Source organism: Taudactylus pleione, unplaced genomic scaffold (genome assembly GCF_031769625.1).
Source record: "Taudactylus pleione unplaced genomic scaffold, aTauple2 ptg000390l, whole genome shotgun sequence".
In the NCBI taxonomy this organism is placed as follows: domain Eukaryota; kingdom Metazoa; phylum Chordata; class Amphibia; order Anura; family Myobatrachidae; genus Taudactylus; species Taudactylus pleione.
This window is the reverse complement of record NW_028284791.1, coordinates 1,313,578-1,326,952: the sequence shown is the minus strand read 5'-3', so window position 1 is coordinate 1,326,952 and position 13,375 is coordinate 1,313,578. Positions and strand designations below refer to the sequence as shown.

Here is a 13,375-nt window from a genome sequence, read left to right as displayed (position 1 = left end):
ATTACTGAAACCTGGATCTCACCCTCTGACATCACTTCTCCTGCTATTCTCTCCTCTGGGGGCCTCACCTTCTCCCACACTCCTGGCCTGGGGGTCGCCATGGTGGTGGTGTTGGGGTCCTTCTATCTGCCAGTTATTCCTACAAGCTAATATCCTCTGAACCATCCCTTACATTCCCCACATTTGAGGTTCATGCTATACGCCTCTTCCAACCAGTACACCTGCGAGTAGCTGTCATTTACCGTCCCCCTGGCTCTCCCTCCAAATTCCTTGACCACTTTTCTTCCTGGCTCCCTCACTTTCTCTCCTCTGACCTTCCCTCTATTATCCTAGGTGACTTCAATATTCCTTTGACATTCCCACAGAATCCTCTAAACTCTTCACCCTCACCTCTACATTTGGTCTCTCCCAATGGACCTCCTCACCCTCCCATGTGAGTGAGAACTCACTTAACCTGGTCTTTACTAACCCTTGTGATATTTCTGATTACTCCAATTCCACATTCCCCCTCTCTGACCATCACCTTTTCTCTTTTAACTTATCCCTCTCTCCTTCCCCCTCCTCTACCTCCTAAGGCCACAATCACTAAGAGTAACATTGAGGCTATTGACACTGTTGCTTTTTCTTCCCTGCTGGACTTGCTTCTTTCCCCAATACTCTCTCTCTCCTGTCCTGATAAAGCCACTTCCCTGTACAATTCCTCCCTTACTTCTGCTCTTGCTCCGGCAATGACTATTTACTCTCGCAGATCCACACCACAACCCTGGCATTCCAAATACACCAGATACCTGCAAAAGTGTCCACGAATTGCCGAGTGTCAGTGGAGGCAATCATGCTCTAGGGCAGACTTACAACATTTAAATTTTTTTCCTCATCCTACAGTGCTGCCCTGTCACTTTCCAAACAATCATATTCAAGAACTTCATCTCCTCCCAGTCCTCAAACCTCAGTGTCACCCACTTTCAACTCCCTCCTCTGCCCTTCCCCACCTCCCCTCCATGCTCTCTGCCCTTGACACCTACATTACATCTAAAATTTACTCCATACGTGAGGACATCATATCCCATCAGACCCTCAACACTCCTACCCCTCCTTTCCCTGACCACCCCACCCCATCTGTCTCACCAACTCTAACATCCTTCTACCCTGTTTCTGGAAAGGAAGTTATGGCCCACATCCGGTCCTCCCCTCCTTCCACCTCCCCCTTGACCCTATTTCTTCCTGTGTCCTCTGTTACCTGTCTCCTTCTACCTGTTCCCATCTTGCCCACCTCCTCAATCAATCCCTATCATCTGGTACTGTCCCTTTTGCATTCAAGCATGCCCTTGCCTCCCCCATTCCTAACATACTCTCCAACTACTGACCCATCTCTCTCCTCCCTTTTGCTTCTAAACTCCTTGAGCATATTGTTTACAACCCCTTTACCACCTTTCTTTCCTCCCTCTCCCTCCTTGACACATTTCAATCTGGCTTACATTCTCTCCACTCCACTGAAACTGCCCTCACAAAAGTATGCAATGACCTTCTTGCTGCCAAATCCAAGGGCCACTACTCTCTGCTCATTCTCCTTGACCTCTCTGCATTTGACACTGTAGACCACCCTATCCTCCTGCAAATCCTTCACTCCCTTGGTCTACATAACACTGCCCTCTCCTGGCTGTCCTCATACCTCTCTGATTGTTCCTTATCTGTCTCCTCTCATGACTCCTCTTCCACCCCACTTCCATTAACAGTAGGAGTTCCCCAAGGTTCTATACTTGGACCTCTCCTATGCTCCCTATATACGTCCTCTTTACATGAACTCAGCAACTCTTTTGACCTCCAATATCATCTCTATGCTGATGATACTCAAATCTACCTTTCCTCTCCCCCTCTCACCCGTATCTCCAACTGTCTCTCTGCTGTCTCTTCCTGGATGTCCCAGTGCTTTCTTAAATTTAACATGTCTAAGACTGAGCTGATCATCTTCCCACCCTCTTCCATTACTTCACTTCCCACAAATTCATTAACTATTGATGGTACAACTATCTCCTCTAGCCCCAAAGTGAGCTGTCTTGGAGTTATCCTAGACTTCTCACTCTCCTTTAAACCACACATTCAGCACCTCTCGCAGTCCTGAAGTTTCCATCTTAGACCTTTCCTCACCCTTGATGCTACTAAAACCCTCATCAACTCACTGGTCATCTCCAGATTGGACTACTGTAACCTCCTACCTTTCTCCACTACATTCGGTCCTTAATGCTTCTGCTTGGCTCATCTTCCTCTCCAGACATTCATCATCTGCTTCCCCTCTCCTTCAAGCCCTACACTGGCTCAACTCCAGATGCCAATTCAAGGTTCTTGAATTCTCACCTACAAAACCCTCACCTAATCCTCTCCCACTTACATCTCTGACCTCACCTCCCTTCACACTCCCGTCCATCCACTTCACTCAACAAATACATGCCGCCTCTCCTGCCAACTGATTACTTCCTCCCACTCCCACCTCCAAGATTTTGCCTGTGCTGCTCCCTATCTTTGGAACTTTCTCACTCTCCCTATCAGACTCTCCACCTCTCTGCAAATCTTCAAAAGGGCTTTCAAAACCCACTACTTCATCATAGCCTTCCAGCTCTCATCCTAACCCACCTCATGCTCTTTCCTCCCTGTCTTCCCCTTCTGTGTCACGCCTGTCTGGCTGCCCCTTCCCGTTAAAATGTAAGCTCTCATGAGCAGGGACCTCTTCCCTCATGTGCTTCACCTTACACTTTCTTCTACTCCTTACTTCCTACAAGGGCACCTTACACTTGTATGCAATGTATATAAACCATGTCCTTGTCCTACACTGTAATGTACTGTAAGTTATTCCGTTTCTTGTTCACTTATTAGTTTATGTAAGGCGCTGTGGAACACTTGTGGTGCCATAGAAATAAAAGATGATAATAATAATAATAATAATAATAATAATGTACCGACCAATCAGCTTCTAACTGACATTTCTCTAAAACAGCCTGTAATGTGACAGGATCTGATTGGTTGTTACTTTGTCTCTCTCCATATCTTCACTTTCCAAGGTTTAGTACATCTCCCCATTACTCTATTAGTCTGTAATCCCTCAACACTAGTGTTGCAAATATGGGAAACAGTTTCTAATTATTCAATTTTGGTATAAACTTATTAAAATGTTTTCTCAACATGTCATCCCGGATTCCGTAGATTACAGGACTGAGGAATCTTGGCACATAGCTGAAAGTAAAATAGTTTGTCAGTTGTAACGATTCCGCTGTTTGGCTGGAAAATGTTTGTGACAGTACAGTCAATAATGATGCCATACATAAGAGATACTGGAAGGCGTGGAGCATAACTGTTTTCCCCGCTTTGGAGGCAGACGATGACTGAGGACTTATTTTTAGGGCAACCAACATGATCTTCACATACGTAAATATGATGACAAGTCCCACCAAGCCAAAACACAGGATGAGATTAACGGACCTAATAAGAGTTTGAATTTTGTTAACTAGCAACATATTCTGCCTGCATATAATATACCGATGGAAAATATTAGTAAATGATGAGAACATGACGCATAGCTCAGCCGCATATGGGATCAACATCGCCGAACATATCAGGGTGAATGTTGCATTAGCTCTTTGGGTGGTGCACAGCTGGGCATGTCGCAGTGGGTAGCAGATGGCGATATATTGTTCTAGAGCCATGGCTGTCAGGTTGTATGGAGTTATTCTAAATGCCATTGAAGAAACAACGTACAAAAGGTAGCAAAAAGGCACAGGAACATATAATTTGTATACTGATCCAAGCATCAATAAAAATGCCAGGACTAGATAGACTGTATCATTAATGAGCATGTAAACAAACAGAACATACCGAGCATTCTGCTGGAGGTCTGGTGTTAGGAAGAAGGCGCTCAGCATCACTGTGATAAAGAAGAAGAAGAAACAGAACCCCGTTATTATCAGGAATATAATGGTCCAGTGTACGTAAAGAGTCACTTTATTGTCAGTGATGGACACTTGGCTCAGGTTGTTCTGGAGTACTGATGAGTTGATCATTATTGGAAGAGCAACGTTCTTCTTTTCCAGGGATCTTACAAACCAAAAGACAAATATAAAGGAATATTAATTAAGATCCACACAAATACATAATATCCTAGGATGGAAGAGGAGCAAATAAAAAAGGAGTACACAAGCAGCAATTTGCTCCTGGAATTAACCATGCTGCAATGCATGGGGGTATACTATAAATGCACATATTTATTAATTTTTTTGGCATATAGGTAAATTACTGACTGTGGGCTTGATTCAGACTCGCTCGCAAGCGGGTCGATGGTGGCCCAGTGCGCACGTGCGGCGTGTGCAACACGCGTGCGCGAGCCCCGTAGCGAGTGAGACCTTCACTCGCTCCGGAGTTCACAGCAAAACGGGGCAGCTGTCGATGTTGATCGACAGCTCGCCCTGTTTTGTAGACGGATAGGCTGAACAAACGGAGGAGTTCCCGAAGAAACGCCTGCCATTTGTGGGCGGTCCTACTGGCATCACTCGTGATGTCAGTAGTGGACTTTCGGCTCTATTAGAGCTGGAAGTCCACTCGGCATTGCGAGTGCTGATACCCTACCTTAGTCCTAAAATTTCTACTTGAAGGTAATCGACTTAATAACACAGCTATGGAAAAGTGTATACATAACCACAAAACACTCCCGGCGTTATGATAATTAAAGTTATAATTGTATGACTAGTGAGAGGTGCAGTTTTCCTGAAAAACAAACACATCCGAATTTAGGAGTTCCGAATTGAATCGAGTCCCGGTTTGGAATCACTTTTGTGGTTCCGAGTAAAACCAATTCCCGGCTCGGATCTGCTGTAGGTTCAGAGCTCAGATTTAAAAACTAATCTCAGGTTTAGGATTGCATGGAAACAGGTCCAAAATATATGATCTTAGCTGTTTTGATCAATTTTGAAGAAATTCAAAACCAAATCCAAACCATAACACTTGAGGGTGATTTTACCAAAACCAAAACACATCTCTAGTAATGAGCCAAAACACCTTATTGCTAAGAACCCCAAATAGTATGGCAAATACAAAAATACAGTACGAGTGTCACACTGTGCTTGGTATAGGCTATAAATAAATTAATCAGTCTGCCTATAGACATGAATGAATAGAAAGCTCATAAAGCAATATTATGATATTTAATTAAATTAACATATATTAAACAAACATGAATAATATTACACATATCAAACACAACATAAGGAAAAACAAATATACATATATATAAAATGGTAAAATAAAAACAGAATATTGTAGTAGCAGAACATAACTGTAGTTAATAGGCAATAGTAGCCACTGAAACAAGCTCCCAATGGTGGTAGAATAGTAATAATGTGATGCCTTGTAATACCCCTTTTCCACCTAAATTCCGGGTCTGACTCGGAGTTGGAACAAAGTTCCTATCCGGATCAGACCCGGAATTTTGCCGGCGCTGACTCGGGATATTCCCGAGTCAGCGCCACTCACACCGCAGTCGGGTCTGCATAGACCCGGCTTTTGCGGAGTGAAAGTGGACGCTTGGAGATGACGTCATCTCCAAGCGCCACTGAAGCCGGACCAATCGGCCGGCTAGCAGCGCACTCCAGGTCTTCGTGACCCGGAGTGCGCTGTTCCCGTAGCAGGGTTTCACGGGCTACGCCCGTGTTAAACCCTGCTAGTTACCTGGGTTGGATTGCCGGGTCACTCGACCCGGCGATCCAACCCTCTGCCCTTTTACACCAGGGAGCTGCCCGGGTTAACCCTTCAAAAACCCGGGTTTTAGCTCCGGTGTAAAAGGGGTATAAGTTATATGGATGAGGCCCAGTGTATAATAGCGGATTAGTATAATATAAGGCCTATGAAGGGCTCACAAATGCAGGCAATTCCTACATATTAGTAACCTTGTGATGGTTGGGAATATCTCATGCAATGTCCAATGGGTCCCAATAGGAAACTTGCTGCAGGTGTCTCCAGTACGCCAATGGTCTGATAGCCGGAGTGGGAGGCAGGACTTGTGGAACAGCTAGGAAGCCGCTCAGAGTGCAATCTATTTCCACAGTGGGAGCTGGAGAAGGTTGTGACGTGCCAACGCTTTGATAATGCAGACTCCCGGACCATCACATTACTATCCAGTGGCAAACGCAGGATTTCTAGAAGGGGGTTTCCAAATGCTTGATTTTAGAGCGAGTGTGGCCAGTCCATGAAGAGGGTAGAATTAGTACTTAACCAGCTTTAATATGCCTGAGCTGAATGTTTTTATTTTAAATGTGGGCACCATTACAGACTAGGAGCATATCCAGGAGTCTGGAGGAGCAGAAGAACCTAGCACTGCCCTGGACATATATGTACATATTGGGCTCTATAGCAGTGCATCCCTAACAGTGCATGTTTTTCAGATCTCCTAGTTGGTGCACAGGTTATTTATTACTGGCTGATACATGTTAAACGATCCACAGGTGCATAGGCGAAACTAGACATCTGGTAATGGGTGGTCCCAGTTCCAACCCCTCGCTAGAACTTGGGTACCGGACCTAGAAAGTGGGACCCCTGTGTGCGCCAAAGGCCACAGGAAAAGGGGGCGTGTCTTTAAGGCACATTCCCTTTTCATCACTCTTGGGGGCGTGCCTGGCACTTATGGACCTGCCAGGCTGCCCCCAAGCACTGCTGTTCATCCGGCATCCATACAGTGGTGGTGAACGCAGCACCGCTATTTTCCCCACCCGCGGGACACTGCAGAACGCTGGTGGGGACAGCACCCGCAGGCTGTTTTAGTGGGGCACTGCTAAGAGGGGCAGAGCACATTCTGCCCACTAGAATTGAGCAAGGCGAGGCGCCCCACTAAAACAGCCTACCAGGAAAGCTATTGGAAGTATGGCACTTTGTTTCGTGACCATTAGTTAGGCAGCAAAGAGATGTGTCTGTTTAGTTGTGGAGGGGGGTACAGTGAGTCTGTGTAGGGGCAGGGGACAGAGAGATGTGTCTGTGTAGTGGTGGAGGGGGTACAGTGAGTCTGTGTAGGGGCAGGGGGCAGAGAGATGTGTCTGTGTAGTGGTGGAGGGGGTACAGTGAGTCTGTGTAGGGGCAGGGGGCAGAGAGATGTGTCTGTGTAGTGGTGGAGGGGGTACAGTGTGCCTGTGCCAGGGGCGGAGGGGGGAGAGATGTGTGTTTGTGTAGTGGTGGAGGGGGTACAGTATGCCTCTGCAGGGGCGGAGGGGGGAGAGATGTCTGTGTAGTGGTGGAGGGGGTACAGTGTGCCTGTGCAGGGGCAGAGGGGGAAGAGATGTGTGTTTGTGTAGTGGTGGAGGGGGTACAGTGTGCCTGTGCCAGGGGCGGAGGGGGGAGAGATGTCTGTGTAGTGGTGGAGGGGGTACAGTGTGCCTGTGCAGGGGCAGAGGGGGAAGAGATGTGTGTTTGTGTAGTGGTGGAGGGGGTACAGTGTGCCTGTGCAGGGGCGGAGGGGGGAGAGATGTGTGTTTGTGTAGTGGTGGGGGGGGTACAGTGTGCCTGTGCAGGGGTGGAGGGGGGAGAGATGTGTGTTTGTGTAGTGGTGGAGGGGGTACAGTGTGCCTGTGCAGGGGCGGAGGGGGGAGAGATGTGTGTTTGTGTAGTGGTGGAGGGGGTACAGTGTGCCTGTGCAGGGGCGGAGGGGGGAGAGATGTGTTTGTGTAGTGGTGGAGGGGGTACAGTATGCCTGTGCAGGGGCGGAGGGGGGAGAGATGTGTGTTTGTGTAGCGGTGGAGGGGGTACAGTATGCCTGTGCAGGGGCGGAGGGGGGAGAGATGTGTCTGTGTAGTGGTGGAGGGGGTACAGTGTGCCTGTGCCAGGGGCGGAGGGGGGAGAGATGTGTGTTTGTGTAGTGGTGGGGGGGGTACAGTGTGCCTGTGCAGGGGCGGAGGGGGGAGAGATGTGTGTTTGTGTAGTGGTGGAGGGGGTACAGTGTGCCTGTGCCAGGGGTGGAGGGGGGAGAGATGTGTGTTTGTGTAGTGGTGGGGGGGGTACAGTGTGCCTGTGCAGGGGCGGAGGGGGGAGAGATGTGTGTTTGTGTAGTGGTGGAGGGGTACAGTGTGCCTGTGCAGGAGCGGAGGGGGGAGAGATGTGTGTTTGTGTAGTGGTGGAGGGGGTACAGTGTGCCATTGCAGGGGCAGAGGGGGGAGAGATGTTTGTGTAGTGGTGGAGGGGGTACAGTGTGCCTGTGCAAGGGCGGAGGGGGGAGAGATGTCTGTGAAGTGGTGGAGGGGGTACAGTGTGCCATTGCAGGGGCGGAGGGGAAAGAGATGTGTGTTTGTGTAGTGGTGGAGAGGGTACAGTGTGCCTGTGCAGGGGCGGAGGGGGAAGAGTGTGTGGTGGTAGGGGGATATGTGATTGTAGTGGTGGAAGGGGTACAGTGTGCCTGGGTGTGTGCGTGGGGGGAGGGGCGGGAAGGGATTTGTATGTGTACTAGTGTTGAGGGGGACTGGGGACAGGAGGGTATAATGTCTGTATGGGGATGTATAATCTATTAGTGGAAGGGAGGTGTATAATTTGTGTATGGGGGTGTATAATCTTTGAGGAGAAAGGAGGTGTATAATGTGTGTATAATGTGTGTATGGTTGGTGGGAGGAGGTGTATAAGGTGTGTATGGGTGGGAGGAGATACATTTAATGTGTGTATGGGTGGGTGTGTATAATGTGTGTATGGGTGGGGGAGGGGGGTATAATGTGTGTATGGGCGGAGGAAGGGGGGGTACTGGGGGTGTTTGGATTAGTGTACTTTGTCACCAGGGTCTTGCTGTTGCTCCCACCCGATTACCGACTAGTGCAGTCAGACTCTCTTACACCAGGCCCCGCCTCCCCAATTCTCCTCACCACTCACATATCACCAGTCTCTGTTTTTGCAGTGTAGAGGTGAAAGGGAGCTGGCTGCTGCTGCCCCCGGTAAGTCCCCTTCACTACAAGCTGCAGCGTTGGAAAGACAGCGGGGATCAGGTCCTCCTCCTCCAGATTTTGGACACCAAGGTAGATCCTCGCTAGAGCGCTGAGCGCATGACCCGACGTCATGACGTCACCGCGCGCTGCCGCAAGAATAATTCATCTATTGGTTTGGACACAGGGGAGGCGGAGCTGCAGAAAATATCCTCCCGGTCAGGTGAGCGCTGTGTGTAGAGCAGACTGAGCAGCGTTAACGCCTTCCTGACCGGGAGAGGACTAATTACATTTAAAAAAATAGCGATTTGGCGGCAGAGGCTAATGGGTGGTCCGGTGCACCCCCGGACCACCCCTAGTTTCGCCTATGCACAGGTGGTGCTAATTATTTCATTTGTGATACTGAGAAGCATATGCAGCACTAGTAACAATCTATTATATTACTATTTCGATTGTGGTCATGGTGTTTTCTGGGGAGGGGGGTTTCCAAGCAGACGGAAACCCCCCTTGCGTTTGCCTATGCAAACTTCGTTGGGAGTTAGTTTCAGTGGCTATTTTTGCCTATTAACTACAGCTATGCCTTGCTGCTACAATAATTCATTTTTATTTTATATATGTATATTTGTTTTTTTCGTTATTTTGTGTTTGATATGTGTATCATTATTTATGTGTAAAACCAAAATTACTGCACTATTGTATCCTTAATAATACTATATAGACCAGTAATACAATGTACACATTTATTATATAAAACTCACACAATAAAATGTCCACATGTGCTATAAATAAGTGATATGGTTCAGTAAATTGTATAATTTCCTCTAAATGACAATATAGTAACAAATTACTTTCTTTTTAGCAGTAGATTGAAAATGTTTCTGTTCTGTTTGGCAATGGTAATAAACCCAAAGGAGAGCAGGAAGTTCACATCATCAATAGTCAAAGTAGGAAGCAGCAGCCAAAAGTCACAGAAATCCCCCCAATCTGCAGCCGTCATCATAGGATATGGGGCCTGATTCAGATTTGGGTATAGAGGGGCTGATGCAGCAGAGGACATCTGACACCTCTTGGCGGCATCTGCGATCCAGGCACTGCGACCGAGGTGGCAGCCTGGGATCAGCATTGCAACCATCATGGTTGTTGGTGCTTTGAGCAGGCTGTAGAGGCAGAAGCCTGCCTCATTTGCCTAAGTCCTGTCTGCCACTCCTGGAAGACAGAAGCGACGTGCACCCCGTTTCCAGGAACGCAGGCCATCCCCGCTCTCACACCGCCCAACAAACGCCTCTGCCTGTCAATGAGGCAGAGGCATAGCGAGACCTGCGTGAGTTCTCACGGGACCATTTCTGCCCAAGCACAGAACGGATCCTGCCCTTGTCCAGATTCCCCATAATTCGGGAATCTGCGTTAGTTTGTGTACCTGCTACCTATGCTTAATCAGCCCCAGAGTAATATAGAGCAAGTAACTGGGTATCTGGACAAACCATGTTGCACTGTAAAGGGGGCAAATACATCCATTGTTTTGGCATGTGGGGCAATACTGGCTGCTTTTGCATGTTGCCTACAAATGCTGCACAGCTTTATTTTTACACTGCAAATTATATTTCAGTCTGGACACGTTCCTCTCACATCTACCTATCTGCACAATTTACATCTGCCCCACCTATAGCGCAGCATGGTTTTACCAAGATGCACCATTACTTGCTCTTTCTAACGCTATTCCCAAATCTGAATCAGGCCCTTAGAGGTCTATTTACTAAGCCTTGGATGGAGAAGTGAACGGATATAAAGTACCAGCCAATCAGCTCCTAACTGCCATGTCACATGTTGTGTTTGAAAAATGACAGTTAGGAGCTGATTGGCTTGTGCCTTATCTCCGTTTACTCCATTCAAGGCTTAGTAAATAGACCACTTAATGTCAAAAGTTCAGAGCAATAACACAATATCGTATGAATAGCACCCCAGTGTTGAGACCGTATAATTAGATACTGTCCCTAATTCGGACAGCCCCCACAGCGTTACCCTTCAGTAGCTACAGCCAGACCAGCTGTCACCAGAGCTTCTCCACAACTGAGCAGTGGTGTAGGCTGTAAAGCCGCAAGCACCTGCAAACTTAAAAACACCTGGGGCATACTTGGGGACCCCCCTGGAGTCTATTTCACTAGTTTTTAAGATTGTCCCCCAACTCTGAACTTTTTCACCCCCAAAACGAAAGTATTTTTTTGAGGTGATCTAAAGACTTTTTTAAACTTTTTTTTAACTCAGTTTACCTTTGGGGGACTGTGCCAAGGGTGCAGGGGGGTTCCTGCAGCTTTGCACCCGAAAACCCCAATTCTGCACTTCTTTTCGATACCTATTCATAGGCGAAAATTTATCGCAGGTCCCATTGCATTGAGGCTCTGATGCAGAACAGGACGCTCTGACAGAGCGCTCGCTCTGAATCAGGACCATCCTTCTTGTTTTTCAGAGCGGCCTCCCGGCCACTCGCATAGCTGTGGGTGACCACCCACAGCTATAGCGAGTGACCAGGAAGATGCTTGCAATCGTCAAGACCATCGCGACCATCGGGCTTACGACGAGACCCTTGTGGTAGGGTCTCGTGGCCGCAAGCCCCAGAGTGCTTTTGGCTCTAACAGAGCTGAAAGCACTCCCACTGACATCACTGGTGATGTCAGTGGGGCTGGCCCCAGACGGTTGGCGTTCCCATGGGAACGCCTCCGCCTGGGCAGCCACGCCCCCGGCCCACCCAGCAAAGGGGACGTGCTGGGCCACCATCGACCCGCTTGCTAGCGCATAGTGCTCGCGAGCGGGTCTGAATCAGGCCCAGAGTTTCCTCACTGGTGAAAAATCTTTGGAGTTGAATACGGAGGAAACTTTTCACATGGCGAAGTGATGTCACCGGCGATACTTTTCTGCAGAAACGGATTTATCTCGGCTAATTGAATACAGCCCTAAGTGATTAAGAACTTCCAATACTTTCCTTATGGCCACTAACAGCCTTCTATATGGTCCTGCTGTCTCTGTTGCAACCTTTCTGGGGTCTAGGATTATTCCCCACTCTTTCATGCACTTATCCCAAGTCGCTTTTTGCAGAAAAGTTACACAACCTTGAAGCGAGTCCTGCAAATTAGCATCACTCAGCGACTCTCGCATTTCTCAGGTGCGCACGTTACTGCAATGTAGGCAGGTTTTATGATGCGAGTTCATTTTTTGTAAACTCGCTTTTAATTGATTTTACCCCCATGAGATTATTAGAATGACAGGGGGTTATGCAGTGCTTAATGCGTTGTTAATTTACAGCAGTTTCCCTGTTGTAGCTGTTACGTTACACCCCTGACAACTACTGGGCAGGAAAATCAGCTGCACTGTACTGTGTATGTATACTACAGAGCATAGATACAGCCTGACAGTGGTAGGTAGAAGTCAGTGTTATTAATAAATAGCAAAATAGTATTATCTCTCTCATCTAGCACTTTCTAAGTTGCACATCTGAGAACCTTTCTTCGGGATGTAGTTATGACACCAGCGACCACGATGCCGCCGGTCTAAATCCCGACAAGGGACTTAAGATAGGCGTCAAAATACCGACGCCTATCTTAATCCCAATGCCGGAATCCACAAGGACGCCAGCCAGAACGAGGTAAGTCTGGGGCGCCCTTAGCTGTTAGCCGCAGGGGGGAGGGTTAGGGTTAAGTAGCATAGCGAGGGGTAGCATTAAGTTTTGGGGGGAGGTTAGGGTTAGGCACCCCTAAGGGGGAGGGTTAGGCTGGCCATACACCTGCGCGACCAGCATCAGATCCGATCCACCATCCGACTCTCCGGAGCTCCCGGCGGCATATTTGTTGTATTTCAAAGCACACGATCTGTCGTATGATCGATCCTGTGCCTCACGCGGTCATCAGGGAAAAAGTCATTGAAATTACTTGAATTGCCGCACGATGCATCGCATGAACAAAATAAATGGTATGATCTGCATACAATAGGATGGAACATATGGGCTGCACATCTGATCATACGATCCAGTTATTGGAGCTGAGGGAGTGGACATCGGATCCAAAAATACACAATTTCCAGAGGATCCATCGCAAGACTTGTCAAAAATCAGGCAATCGGCCCGAAATCGTGCAGGTGTTTGGCCAGCATTAGGCACCACTGTGGGGGGTTACAGTTAGGCACTAAGGGGGGAGGGTTAGGGTGCGGGGTGGGGAGTGTTAGGGTTAGGCTACAAGAAGGGAGGGTTAGGGGTAGAAGGGGGGAGGGTAAGAATAGAGCCGTAGCTAGACTTTTTGGTGCCCTGTGCCAGAAAGAGCATTGGCGCTCCCCTCATTTTTCAAAGGGACATAATGCACCCAAAAAAGGGGCATGGCCTCATGGGTAAGGGCCAGGGAAGAGATAGGAGAAGCCAGGAGATGCTGGGGATGAAATAAGAGGAAGTTGTAAGTGAGAATGAT

At 48.1% G+C, this 13,375-nt stretch overlaps 1 protein-coding gene across 1 annotated transcript; it reads right to left on the bottom strand.

Moving 5' to 3' along the window:
- Nucleotides 1–3,128: 3,128 nt before the first annotated feature.
- Nucleotides 3,129–4,049, bottom strand: LOC148507624 (odorant receptor 131-2-like). Its single transcript, XM_088445801.1, has one exon. It carries the CDS (start codon nucleotides 4,047–4,049, stop codon nucleotides 3,129–3,131), a length of 921 nt encoding a protein of 306 aa, XP_088301927.1.
- Between the last annotated feature and the right edge of the window lie 9,326 nt (nucleotides 4,050–13,375).

Bases quoted from the DNA above. Each gene is read 5' to 3' on its own strand.
- LOC148507624 (XM_088445801.1), bottom strand. From the start codon at position 4,049: ATGATCAACTCATCAGTACTCCAGAACAACCTGAGCCAAGTGTCCATC.